The sequence below is a fragment of the Vicia villosa genome, unplaced genomic scaffold, assembly GCF_029867415.1.
Source record: "Vicia villosa cultivar HV-30 ecotype Madison, WI unplaced genomic scaffold, Vvil1.0 ctg.000030F_1_1, whole genome shotgun sequence".
Taxonomy (NCBI): Eukaryota; Viridiplantae; Streptophyta; class Magnoliopsida; order Fabales; family Fabaceae; genus Vicia; species Vicia villosa.
In genome coordinates, this window is record NW_026704964.1 from 1,202,309 (window position 1) to 1,216,508 (window position 14,200).

Here is a 14,200-nt window from a genome sequence, read left to right on the forward strand (position 1 = left end):
CAGAAAAGCTTACACTGTTGTCCCAAAGTCGACCGCTAGCAAGAGAGAAAAAGCTCAAAAATAAACGAAAACCAACAAAAAGTAGGAAGCATCATTTTCCTCCACGAAGTACATAAGGAAACCAGGGAAGTCACATTCTGATAAGTTCCAAATTGTAGTTATTTGTGTATATAGTTTTAAGACATTTATCGCCATGTCTACTGATTCAGTCAGATATCTGGCAATATGCTCGACTGTCGATTCTCCAGTTTCTCCTCCGAACTTGGTGTACTTAGGTATTTTCCTGCCCCTAGGATTCTCTTTCTGAACAATGTATTCGGCTAACGGGGAAGAATATGTCGGCCTTTGTAGTGGAGTGTTCATTCCATTTCTAGCCATGATCCTTTCGATCATTGTAGTAAGGTTATTCTCCAAGGCCACCTCTTCCTGTTGATATTGCTCAACAAATTGATCAGCATCCTGTTGTCGACCTACCATTACAACCTGTTGTCTCCCTCGTACTCCACCTTGATTTGGTCGCCATCTGGGGATTTGATTCTGTGGTATCGTTTCTTCATCCAATGAATCTTCTTCTGTAGGTGTGTGCACAACCACTTGCCTATGAGCTTGAGGGGGTTATCGACCGCTCGTCTGAGGTGCCCCCAGGTAGTTGCATAGTCGAGTGAGTTGATCGACCACCTGTCTATTCGACTCTGCTGATTCCTGCACTATAGGATTAAAAACAGTTCCCATTTTGTTAGTTAACATGTTTACTAACTCATGATTGCTATCATCCATCTATTTCCTAAGCACAGCTACGGACGTGTTCGACAAAGGTACGACTCTGTTCTGGTTTGCCCTGTTTTGGGTACCTGGTGTGGATCCTTGTGCATCCGATACTAAAGAAAGACTGGATGTCGACTGACATCCAACCATCAAGGAATACGGCATTCCATACGTGGGGTCAGCGGTTCCAAAACGAGACACATTAGGTCAAAAAGGAGTCCCTCTTGCTCAAGTTCCTCCTGGTGGTATCACAGGGATATCTGCCATCCCCGCTCTTAGAACTACAGCGTCTGTCTCTGCACCAGTTACTGAGTCGACTGGAGTGAGCACTGTATTTAAGGAGTCCAGAGAGTGAGAAGGGACTTCATCAACGTTATTTGGGTTAGGGGTTTATGTCATCCTAGACCTAACCTTTTTGGGTGGGTTATGATATTGTTTCCCACTCCTAAGTTTCATACATATGACGAAATAAAAACCAGCACGATGGTCCCACTGGGCGTGCCATTTTGTTTACTGTGGAAATTGGTAAACAACCGCTGGTCCTCCCAAAATCTTGAAAATAAGGGTTACTTGCAAGATCAACCAGTTGATCTTAAGACCACGTGCTAAAGTTTTTCGGGATTGTATCTATTTCGTCGAAGTGTTTGCCTAAGAAACGGTTTTCTAAGGCTGGTAACAAATACAATGTTTTTCCACACTAACTGCTAGATTCGACCGACAGGGGACTCGTGACCGACAGGGCGAATTTAGACTTAGACTTGGTGATATTGTGACTACTCCGACCCTGACCTTCTGGGGGTGACTCGTGACCACCAGATAGTGTCGATTCAAGTGTAGTTTTTTGATGACAACAACCAATTTCAGTTTACTTGGTTGAAGCAATGATTAAAAGACAAAACAAATATTAATTAAAAAGCACAACCCAAATGAAAGCTTCGAAGCATATAATTAACAAGTAAAAGGATTGCATTGAAATTAAAGATGGTGATTCACATACATCAGAACTCTTAGCAACTCTTGTTTCCTGAAGGGCAGAAAATGGGCAGAGTGTAAGCACGCAGTTTGATTGTAATAGTGAACACACTTTTCTACATTATTATGGCCTATTTATAGGTTTTACATGAAGTAACCACCTAGTACAATCTACGGCTAAGATTTAAATTATCAGAAAATGCCTCACAGGATCTTTCTTTGTGTTTTGGCGCCTTTGGCACACGATTCTGGTCTTGTGTTAATATTTCAAACTTTGATTTTTGAACTCTCGCGCTTCATTTGTTCCTGATAACCGTCTTCTGTCGACACCGCGTCCAACCATCGAACGCTTCATCTAAAAAACTGCTAAGTATGGAACCTCTAGGTTCGACTTCTGCTCTTGCTTCGACTCCTAACCATTTTGACATCATCTATTGTCGACTTTGGCTTTGTTTTACTTTTGTGCAGGTTTCCTGTTGGAATGTGGGAGTCCTCTGATGAGGACACGTGTCTTGTTTTGCCTCTAAGAATTTTCTTAGAGTAACACATACACACACACACACACACACACATATATATATATATATATATATATATATATATATATATATATATATATATATATATATATATATATATATATATATATCACAACGGTTCTATTATACAACCATTGTGATAGGTAAAATGCTACCTAGATTTCTACCACGGTCGCGCGACCGTGATAATAAGCGTTATACATATAACCACCCCTTACCTCATAATGATTGGTTAAGTGTTGTGGTATCCCTTTTCCAACCGTTGTGGTATGACTTTTCCGTGATAGTGAGTGCACTAAATTAAATGTATATTATTATTAGCTCCATATCATTTTTCTAATACGTCTGTATCCGTCATGCATATATTAATGTTTGTTTAGAGTTTTAGTTGGTTAATCTCTTTCTATAGTTTTCATTTGGTTTTCTTTAGTGCTTTAATTCATTAATTGTGGTTCTTAGAGGAGAACCTAAAGATCTTACCTCGTTTTATATCACTAATGAAAATGCTTCAGATCAGTACATTTATTTAAAGACCCGTGAAAGCGATTTTATAATCTTAGAGTTGTAAGTTGACAATATCCTTCTGGCCAACCGTTGTGTTAATCTTTTGACTGAGGCAAGATTGATGTTAAGTAACCACTTTGATATGAAGAATCAAGGTGATGCTTCCGTTGTTTTAGGCATCCAAATTACGCGATAGGTCACCTGGTGTTTTTGGTTTGTCTAAAAATGATATATTGAAAGGATCTTCAAATAGTTTAATATGTAGTCTTGCATTCTGTGTATTATTTTAGTTAGGAGTGGGAATATGTCAGATCAACTAATAATTAAGGACATACGACTTAGCCTACACAAGCTCAAATCATACCAGACTTTTTTAAAATAGAAAAGACTTGAACTTTTTATAAGCCTATTTAGTTATAGAGACTAGACCACATACAATAAAATAAGTCTTTTAAGCCTAATATTAAATTCAAACCTAATACTATAAAATGAGCATATTCTCAATATCCAAGTTGTTTTCACGACTATGCCAACTCCTGTGATAAGGTTTTACAAAATGAGTATAAGTAACATAGTGTTAATACGAGGGTTTAATGACTTATTGTTTTGTTGCTATCATCATATGATAAGTAGGGTTTAATGTTTAGTATTTGGGTGACAATAATCTGTTAGTGGAAGTCAATATGGCTGACTATGTATATTTGTGGATCTTGGGATCGTTTATATATTTGCTTTACAAATTATCATTGTTGTTGTTCTTGATCTTTTTGCTTAAATGCTCTGGATTTGTGTTGTTGCATACATGGACACCATAGATCAAGATTAGGAATGATAACTGTTAGTTTCTGGGTTGCAGACATGGATTTAGGACTAATAATCGTAATGGGTATCAAGTCTAATGCCTCCATGCTGTTTGTGTCGGTGGAGAAATCGCTGATGTGAATAGTACGGTTGAGCTTTCGTCGGTGTTGCAGACATGGGCACCGATGTGGCGTCTCAATTGATGCCCGGTGATGTTGACGCGTATTGTGAGTGTCGAGCGATAGATCTTCAGATTTAAGCATTAGACGGGTAGAACGAAATACAATTCCATAACTCTTTCTCTTAGACCATTGAGATTGTTTATCTGCTTTTATTTACTTTTCCCGCATTTACCTTTTGCAAACCCAATCATGAAACTTAGAACGCGAGATAGTCGAACGACAGTTCTTCTCACCAATCTCCGTGGACACGATAAATCCCGGATAAATATTTCCAAATCTTTTGTTGCTTGCCGCTTTACCGCTTCAACAACTATTTTCTTTAACCGTAGTGAAATGTTAATTTATTTTCCAAATAAATTGCTACGGATGAGTTTCGAACCCACGGCCTAAATATATCACAACGGTTCTGTTATACAACCATTGTGATAGGTAGAACGCTACCTATATTTCCACCACGGTCACGCGACCATGATAATATGTCTTATACATACAATCATCCCTTACCTCACAACGATTGGTCAAGCATTGTGGTATCCATTTTCCAACCGTTGTGGTATGACGTTTCCGTGGTAGTGAGTGCACCAAATTAAATGTATATTATTATTATTATTAGCTCCATGTAATTTTTCTAATATCTTCATCATGTATGTATCCTTCATGCATATATTAATGTCTGTTTAGAGTTTTAGTTGGTTAATCTCTTAATTTCTATATTTTTCTTTTGGTTTTCTTTAGTACTTTAATTCATCAATTACGGTTCTTAGAGGAGAACTTAAAGATCTTACGTCGTTTTATACCACTAATGAAAATGCTTCAGATCAATGCATTTATTTATAGACTAGTGGAAGCGATTTTATAATCTTAGAGTTGTATGTTGACAATATCCTTCTGGCCAGCAGTTGTGTTAATCTTTTGAATGAGGCAAGATTGATGATAAGTAACCACTTTGATATGAAGAATCTAGGTGATGCTTCCGTTGTTTTAGGCATCCAAATTACGTAATAGGTCATGATAAGTGCCAAAATGTTGTTATCTTGTGTATGAAAATAGTGGCACTTATCGATAATTTTTGTTAATATCGTTTGAATAATTTCCCGTTTTCGGGTAATTTTAAATACTTTGAGCTTTGTTACATTTTCGTATAAATATGTACCGTTTGATAGTTTTGTTGTATTTTTGTAGGTTTTTTTGCGTATTCGGAGCTTCAAGGAATAAAGTGTCGAAGACACGGTTGCGAACGCGTTTTGAAGAAATAAAGTTTGTTGTTTTGGTATAGTGTGCTAAACGCGGTCTGGAAGCTGAAGAGCTTGGTTTGGCAGAAGGTACCGCGCGACGCGCGGCCTGGAGGGCGTGACGCGCTCTAGGGCGGTTTAAGTTTTTAGTGAAGGCGCGCTACGCGCGCTCTACATGTTTTTATTTTTCTATTTATAGACAGCTTTGTTTTAGTTGGGGTTTATCATCTCTTCTTTGACAAAGTTGAGCTCTGATCCATTCTTTGTAGTTTAGAGGTTCAGGAACCACTATTGAGTTGTTCATCATGTCGATTGAACGCGGGTGGTCTCCGATTGTACCGATGACACGAGAAGTTTCCATTTGTTCCTCTTCTTCCCTGTGACCCATTCCAATGGAAGGGTTTGTATGTATATGTTTCCTCTCTTGTATGTACATTTGTTAATCTTAGGATCGTTTATATATTTGCTTTACAAATCATCATTGTTGTTGTTCTTGATCTTTTTGCTTAAATGCTCTGGATTTGTGTTGTTGTAGAAATAGACAACATAGATCTTGATTAGGAATGACAACTATTAGTTTCTAAACTCTAGACATTAATTTGGGGTTAATAATCGTAATGGGTATCGAGTTTAATGCCTCAGTGTTGTTTGTGTCGGTTGGGAAACCGCTGATGTGAATAGTACGGTTGAGCTTTCGTTGTTGTTGCAGAAATGGACATTGATGTGGCGTCTCGAATGATGCCTAGTGATTTTGATGCGTATCGTGAGTGTGTTGGGATAAGATCTTCAGAGTTAAGTATTGACGCATTGAGTAGAAATACGATTCCATAATGAATTCTCTTAAGCTACAATAGATTGTTTATTTGCTTTTATTTACTTTTCCCGCATTTGCTTTCCGTAATTCAATCATGAAATTTAGAACGTGAGATAGTTGAACGGCAGTTTTTCTCTACCAATCTTTGTGGACTACGATACGATATAACCTATATCACCCGATAATAAATATACTTATTACTTTTTGCTTGCCACTTTATCGCTCCAACAAGTCACCTAGTGTTTTTGGTTTGTCTAAAAATGATATATTGAAAGGATCTTCAAATAGTTTAATATGCAGTCTTGCATCCTGTGTATATTTTAGTTAGGAGTGGGAATATGTCAGATCAACTAATAAGGGCATACGGCTTAGCCTACACAAGCTCAAATCAAACCAAAGTTTTTTAAAACAGAAAAGACTTCAACTTTTTATAAGCATTTAGTTATAGATACTAGACCACGCACATACCATAAAATAAGTCTTTTAAGCCTAATATTAAATTCAAACCTAATATTATAAAATGAGCATATTCTCAATATCCAAGTTGTTTTCACGACTATGCCAACTCCTGGGATAAGGTTTTATTATAAGTAATCTAGTGTTAATATGAGGGTTTAATGACTTATTGTTTTCTTGCTATCATCATATGATAAGTAGGGTTTAATGTTTAGTATTTGGGTGACAAGAATATGTTAGTGGAAGTCACTGACTATGTTAGATTTGGAGGTTCTAAAGAGAGAATAATTTATGTGGGTTGGGATTACTAATTCATACGAGTCTTGCAAACAAATATATAAAGAAAGGATATTATTATCAACTTTATATGAAACACACAAAGCACGTAGTACACAATAACATGGCATTAATGTACTTACTTAGCTATCACTTATTCATTAGTAAATGCCAATCACCACATTTAAAGTAAAGTAACACCCATTCACTAGATTGAACTCACTAAATCCTCATCTAACGATTCTGTGGTGGTCACAGTGGCAAGATCCAATTCAGAAGATTCCTTGTTAACAAAATTGCATTGTTTTCTAATTTCTCCTTCCTTTCCCGTAAGCACACCGATATTTCCCATTTTAATCATTGACTTCTTAAAATTCTCAAAGAAAACAACTTGGTTATTGGCAAAACTGTTGACAATGACAGTAGTATCTGCACCTGGTGTTGAGAATAATTCTTGATCACTTTGAAGCAAACCCTTTTTACCTTGAAGATTGTTATAGTAGTTCTTGTCCAATATATCCGGAGTAGTTAGATCCAAATTGACACGGTTAGTTCCAGTTCCATTCTTAGGACACTCTTTCTGCAATTCTTTCAAGTATGTTGTATCAAGAGTTGGATCCGGTTTGCCAGTATTATTGAAGTTGTATAATCGATCAACAAATTTTGAGCAATGTGCTTTTCCAAATGTATGAGCACCTGCAATTGAAGCACATACGTAAATCATATAACTATATTGTCACTAAATGGTTGCATTGCATGTATATTATATATACCTGAGAGTGCTACTAGATCATTGGTGTTGAGGCCTTGAACAGCAAAAGAAGATTTAAGTTGGCTTAGATTGAAGGAAGCAGATGGAAGATTTTGATTTGCAAGAGTTTGATTTGCTGTTAAACTATCCCTTCTTCCTAATGGAACAATCCAACATGGACCTCGGGTCTGTGATCATATATAATAAAGATTATACAGAAATAAAAGACAAACAGACAACAAACTTCAGCGCTACCATATTTACCAGAATAGATGATACTCCAGCAGAAAGTGCAAGAATATCAGCACAAGAAACTGTATTAGGGCAAGCCTTTTCCACCGCAGTTTTGATTCGATTCACAACATCTAAACCTCTTAACGAGTTGATATTCGGAAAAGCTTCTTGTTCGCTCTCGATGGTATCAGTGGTGTTCAGTAAAACTGATGCATCACAACCCTATATTAACATTAGCACAAAATCTTAGAAGCATTCATAAATGATGTTGAGTTCGAGAAAATTATTCCATATAAATATTACATACTTGAACAAAACAATCATGAAAGTGAAGCCTGATGAGACTCGCTGGCATTCGAGGATCCGTCTTAGAAACGTTCCATAAAATTTGATATACAATAAAAGGCAATTGAGGACATGTTTCACTGTAAAACAAAGGATCAAGCTGTGGTTCTGAGAAGAATGATGGTACTGGTAGTCCTCTTAACACAACCGCAACAAAGCAAAGAGCTATTGCTATGAGAAGACAGAAGTTCGTTTTCATAGCTGAGAGATATTAGAGCTATAGGATTTTGAAGTTGTGCTTAACTAGGCATAATATGAGCCTTTATTTATAGGGCCATAACATGACTATGTGTATGTGAAATGGCTTGCTTTTGCTAAGAATGTTACTAGTAATTGCTAAGAATATAGCATGCATCTATACTTAAGATTAAGACACACTTGTAGGTTAGTGATCATATTTCAAAAGATTAACAATTAAGTCTTTGAAAAATAACTTGTCAAAGAAGTGTTGGAAAAACTAATAAATAAATCATAATCTTGTTCAAAGTATTTTCTATGAATTTCGGGTGATGTTACTAGTTAGTAATATATAGTTGAATAAGAGGGATATATATAGAATTGGAAAATTCATAACTAGACACGGACATAAGAAATTCTCTTACATATAATCAATCACAAAATTTTAATTAATTAAAAAACAAATACAAAATTTTATATCTCATTCATAATCACAAATGAATTCAAATAAAAAAATTAAAATTCAAAAAATTAATTTTTTTTTTGACTTTTTATTGATTATTTCTAAAAATGTGGATTTATGGTTGTTTCCATGCAAGAATTCCTTTATAAAACTAATATCGAAGAAGATAAATAAAACGAAAGTAGGGACCACCTCGTTTGGATCTTCACGTTTTAAATGTTGTATAATTCCTCCTCTATTTCTACATGCTAATAAAAACAATTAGATTTTGAGAAAAAATCATTAGGTTGTTTATAAAAAGTCCTAAACACTTTTGGTAAAAAAAAAAAAAAAAAAGTCCTAAACACTCTTCTTCAACAAACTTCAACTAGCAATAAACATGAACGAACTTTAAAATAATTACGAGTTTGTACTTTAAGAACACATGGATATAATATTTCTAAGCAATAAATATGAATGAACTAGCAAATATTCATTTAGTTGGGATAATGAAGACATAAAATCTTAGTTTCATTAAATGAGATTACATTATCAAGTAATTTGGATATATCTTTGTTTTTAATTATGTTTGATTTCCCTTACCTTTTCTTTTCTCAAACTAGAGACATATTATTTTTAACGTTACGAATGAGAAGTCCTTTATTCCTTAGAATACATTTTGTTTTGTATATGTACCAAGTGTTTGTGATTTTATTATCATCAATGTATTTTGGTAATAATGTGATTTACTGTAGGCCGATGCAATTATGCGTTAAGCTTGAAACGAGTTAGGGTAGTGCGGAGTGCACGCTCGTAGAGCCAAACGTGCAATTGAATACGAATAATAGAAACGGGATTCCAAGGGGCGGAGCCCCTGGCGGGATGCGGGGCAGCGCCCTGCCGGGGTCCAAGGGGCAGCGCCCCTGGCTGGGTACGGGGCAGCGCCCCGAACGAAATTTTCGTTTGAATAGATGCACCCTTTCCCAACCGACATAACTGTTTTACCGGACAGGTGCGTCGTTTCCCAACCAACATAACTTTTTTTACCGAACTGGTGTGTCATTTCGGTTTCTATTGTTGATCTCCTATATAAGGAGTCATTTGGCCTCGGTTTCGAATACGAAAAACATACTTCCTCTACATTATGATCTGTTCTCCATTGTCAGAAACAGATTGTTCTTCGAGAATTATCCTTGCAAAGATTTCGTGAACTCAGACAAGAATAGGGTCGAAATACTTTGTTCGGAAAGTGAACGAACACGATTCTTGAAGATATCCAGGATTATCATACCTATATATAACACCAAGAAAATTCATGGTTTCCGAGGATGCTATATGATTGAATATGTATTTATTTGTTAATAGAATATGTATTTATATTTGTATATAAGTTTTACATCGATTATAAAATGTAATGTACTATAAATCTCTATATATAAAACAGTCTTTGTAGTGCTATTCTCATACGGTTGATCTCAATATCTTACATGATATCAGTTGAGGAAAAGATCCAAACCTAATCAAAATTATCGCCGCAGTAGCTCCTCCCTGAGCGCTGTTACCACCGCCACTTCTCATCAAAAGCTACTGCCGTCGCAGAAGCTCATCCTCCAGCACCGCCGCCGTCGTAACTCTTCCTCCAACATCGGCGCTTATCCCATAGCTCATCCTCCAGCACTGTCCTCGCCTCCATAACTACTTCTCCAACACCGCCTCCGCCACAACTCCTCCTCCTGCACTATCGTCGCTTCCGTTGCGCCTCTACCACCACGTATTCCTCTTCCGGTGATGAGTTTGAGCATATTTCTACCAAGGTCGACACCCCTACCAAGTCATTCTCTTCTCACAATAGACAAGAGTTCCACGTAGCCCTTGCTTTCACTAACATAAAAACATTCCCTTTATTCTATAGATAGAGAAAGATCACTACATCATGTGGGATGAACTGTTTGAAATTCACACTCGTGCTCACTAAGTGTACCATCACATCATTCTGCAACTAGGAAAAGAAAAACCTGCCTCCATTGATGTTGATTTTGGAATGGGGACAACCCTTGATTCCACTGTGCTCCAATGAATTTATTCTACCATCTCCCTTGATCTCTTTACCACTATTTTGGAAAAGGGATCCACCGCCATGGCTTCCTGGCAGCGTTTAGCTAATATTTCTTAGGACAGTCAAAACTCACGTGTCGTTTCTCTTTAGCAACACTTCCTATCCACCCGCATGGAGGCTTTTTCTAATGTCTACCTATTGCCAATGTCTCAAGCAACTTTCTAATTAGTTAAAGAACGTTGGAGCACCTGTTAGCAATCACTGTTTAGTTCTTCAACTGGTGTTTGGTCTTTCTGGGCCGTACCGTGGGATTGCTACCCTAATCCGCCAAAGCAATTCACTGCCATCATTCTTTCAGGCTCGCTCTATGCTCAGGTTGAAGGATTTCAGTTTGGAGAAAATGCACAACACTAGTTCTCGCCGAACATACTCGAATCACAAGCATCAGTATCCTCAAACATCATCACGAATTACTTTTCCTTGTATATTTAGAGGTATACATCTTGATTTGGATAACTTCATTTAATATGCATTAAGGCTTCATTAAAACTGCAAAGTAATCCTGCAAAATAAATTAGGTTTTCACCACTAGTACTCAAATCTTATTAGGTACTGGTGCATTAGTAGCTCTAAGAGGTCTAGGATTTTACCTCCATACCTTCCCTGTTTATCATAACAAAATGGATCTATATAGCAAATCTTATCACAAAACAATCTTTTATAAATAAGAGATTCAATTTATTCCTAATTAGGTTTTTACTATGTGATCTACTCGATTTAAAATCTGATCCAATTTTATTCAAGGAAGGTATTTGAATTGATAGATTCAAATCTAGTTTTTCTCCCCCTTTTAGTAAATTTACTTAAGTTTCCTGCATATCTTTCACTTCCCTTTTCATCGAGATACTAGTCTCACATTTACTAGCTTAATTTCTAAGATTAGTCATTTCATATCTTAACGATTCATTGCTATTTTCTAGAAACTCAATATAATCGTTAAGATCTAATTTTTTTTTCTTTTCCATCTTATCATGATATTGAATCAACTCAGTATTCAATGTAAATTGTTGCTTGTGTAAAAAAACTTTTACCTTACAATTATCTTCTTCATTTGAGACTTACAAGAAAACTTTTTCATCTGATGAAAGGTCTTTGAAGATTCTACCAGAGTTTGATTCTTCAAGATTTTTACTTAATGTTGATTATTAAACTGTATTCCTTGTTGTGACTTCTTTTTGTTTTTTTCAAAGATTCCAGTACTGGATGAAACTGCTTCATATTTCTTGTATGTTCTCTTTGATGAAGTTTTTCCATTGTTAGACGTTGAAACTTCCAAAGACCGTTCGTCCACCGAGATTTTTCTTTTAAATGAAATTGCCGAAGTTGAATTTTCTTCTTCTTCAAAAGAGCTCTTAGACAAAGTTACTAAAGATTCTTTTGGAATTTTTTAAGTCGTTCATTCATATTTTAATAGTTAAATCAACTAGCAAAGTTTCTCAACAATTTCCTCCTTTTTGGATTTATCTTAAAAGTTGCAAACATTTATGTCTCTTGATTTAAAGATTGGATCATATTTCTAATTCCAATTCTTAATTCTCAGATATGTGTTAGCTGTGAAGGTTTAAACATGGCTTCCAATATTTAGAATGGTTGAACACCATATGTAAAGATAACATTCACATTCAACTAATGTTTCAACTTTTATACCTCTTGTGTTCATTCTCTCTTGTTAGATACTTGGAGAGACTTCATATATTATTTCTAGAGTGTCTCACATTTCCTTGACATAGTTACATTTAAGGACATAAAGAAATTTATTTTAACTCAAAGAGATAACCAAAAAGTTTCCAGCTTTAAAATCAAATTCAAACTTTCTCTTATCTTCTTTAGTTCAAAGGAAATCAGGTTAATTTATCTATTACTTCATCATTTAAATAGGGAGTAGTGATAAATAGACCATTGTTTATTGTTTCCCATGATTTAAGGTTAATAATTTGAATCAAAATTTTAATTATAGCTTTCCACGAGTCAAACTTATTACCATTAGACGGTGGAGGTTTGTTTAGGAAAATCCTCTTGTTATAAGAAGTGTTGAAAGTCATATTTCTCTTGAGACGATTAGTCTTTAAATAGGAGTTATACTCTGATACCACTCATTAGAAATGTGAATCCATACACAAGAGGAAGTGAATTGTGGAGGTTTGAAATACTTTTGTTTTAAAAAAATCATTTGGAAAATCAACTTTTAAAAACATTTTAAACAAGTGATTGAATAAAGTATTGGAAAACCAAAGAAAAGACAATACAATAAAGAGATAAGGGATAGAGAGAAACACCATATATTTATACATTTTCGGGCTTAAATAACATTTTTTTCTATAAAAATTATTCTTAAAAGTATCCAATAAACTTGAGAGCTTTTAGAAGGATATGCCCACAAACCTCCTTATAAAAGAAAAAGAGATTTCAAGACTAATTTCACACCAAACAATAAACATGGCTTAAAGTGGTTATCCTCTAAATCAAACAAATATTTTCACAGGCTGATCCTTAAATCAAGATGGAGTTTTGAGTTGGCTAGCCTTCGAACTGAACTAGAGTTTTGCATAGGCTAACCATGAACCAATTGAGATTTTAACTAGATTAATCCCGAACTAATAATAAAGTTTTTAACCGGGATGGGTTCAAGAACCATTGCGGATATTTTAATGGCTGATTTTCACAAATCAAAATAGGGTTTTTCTTTTTGGCGAAACTCACGAACCAAACAGAGATTTCCTAAGACAATCCCCAAATCAAACAAGAGCTTTTACTAGTTTATCTAGCAACCAAAATAACTTTCTATAAAAAAATATAGTCATGAGATAATACAATATTGGTAAATTACAATTAAACCCTCGTCAAGAACAAAGATCCTCAACTAGATACCCCCAAAGCACTATGGCTAAATATATGTGAGAAAAACAAGAGATTTTTAAGTAAAAATAATGAGAAAAATAAAAGTGAGACCAAACCTCAATTTCTAAATGTGAAAAACTGATAAAAAAGCTCTCTATTTATAGGATATGGTGTAATATGAATTTGGAAACATTTCATGGGGCAAATCAATGTCATAATCGATTAGGTCAATTGATTATCGACCTCCAAGAATCGATTGTTCAAACCACAAATGGAAGGTTTTAATATTTAGATGTTACCAAACATCATTAAGAGAATGTCCCAATTGATTTTAGACTCAAATTATAGAAACTAATCTATTATGACATCAGGTCTAATTAATTATTAATTTGGAAAAAGTTTTCCAATCAACCAGATACTCCCATAATCAATTGGCTAGCCGTTAAAAATATTTTTAAGTGGTTTATATAAAATATGAGAGACTTTTCAAAAATATCCTTGTGTCGATCAAACTAGAGTTTAGTGTCATAAGAATTGTGAATCTTCTTAATTAGGTTTATGTTATTTTCATGTTGATTATATCTAAGAGTTGGAGATTAAACTACAAGAATTCCTCGAAACAGAAGTGTTTACTTGAATGTCATTTGATCAAAGTGTTGATTTCAAAGAGATGTTTTGATCTTCAAGAGTATCTTCAAGAGAATAACTTGATTTAAGAGGATAGTTTAATCAACAATCTTGAGCATCTCCGACTGC

The 14,200-nt window shown here is 35.2% G+C and overlaps 1 protein-coding gene across 1 annotated transcript; it reads right to left on the reverse strand.

Moving 5' to 3' along the window:
- Window positions 1-6,600: 6,600 nt before the first annotated feature.
- LOC131622477 (peroxidase A2-like) lies at window positions 6,601-8,117 on the reverse strand. Its single transcript, XM_058893511.1, has 4 exons — window positions 7,834-8,117; window positions 7,557-7,748; window positions 7,315-7,480; window positions 6,601-7,237 (listed from the first exon to the last, which is right to left on the reverse strand). Exons 1-4 carry the CDS (start codon window positions 8,068-8,070, stop codon window positions 6,750-6,752), a joined length of 1,083 nt encoding a protein of 360 aa, XP_058749494.1. The 5' UTR covers window positions 8,071-8,117; the 3' UTR covers window positions 6,601-6,749.
- Between the last annotated feature and the right edge of the window lie 6,083 nt (window positions 8,118-14,200).

What these genes read in the sequence shown, in the direction of transcription:
- LOC131622477 (XM_058893511.1), bottom strand. Translation starts at nt 8,070, where the DNA reads ATGAAAACGAACTTCTGTCTTCTCATAGCAATAGCTCTTTGCTTTGTT. An exon ending in TTCATGATTGTTTTGTTCAA is followed by an intron (nt 7,749 to 7,833) that starts GTATGTAATATT and finishes ATGTTAATATAG; the next exon opens with GGTTGTGATGCATCAGTTTT. An exon ending in CTGGAGTATCATCTATTCTG is followed by an intron (nt 7,481 to 7,556) that starts GTAAATATGGTA and finishes ATATGATCACAG; the next exon opens with ACCCGAGGTCCATGTTGGAT.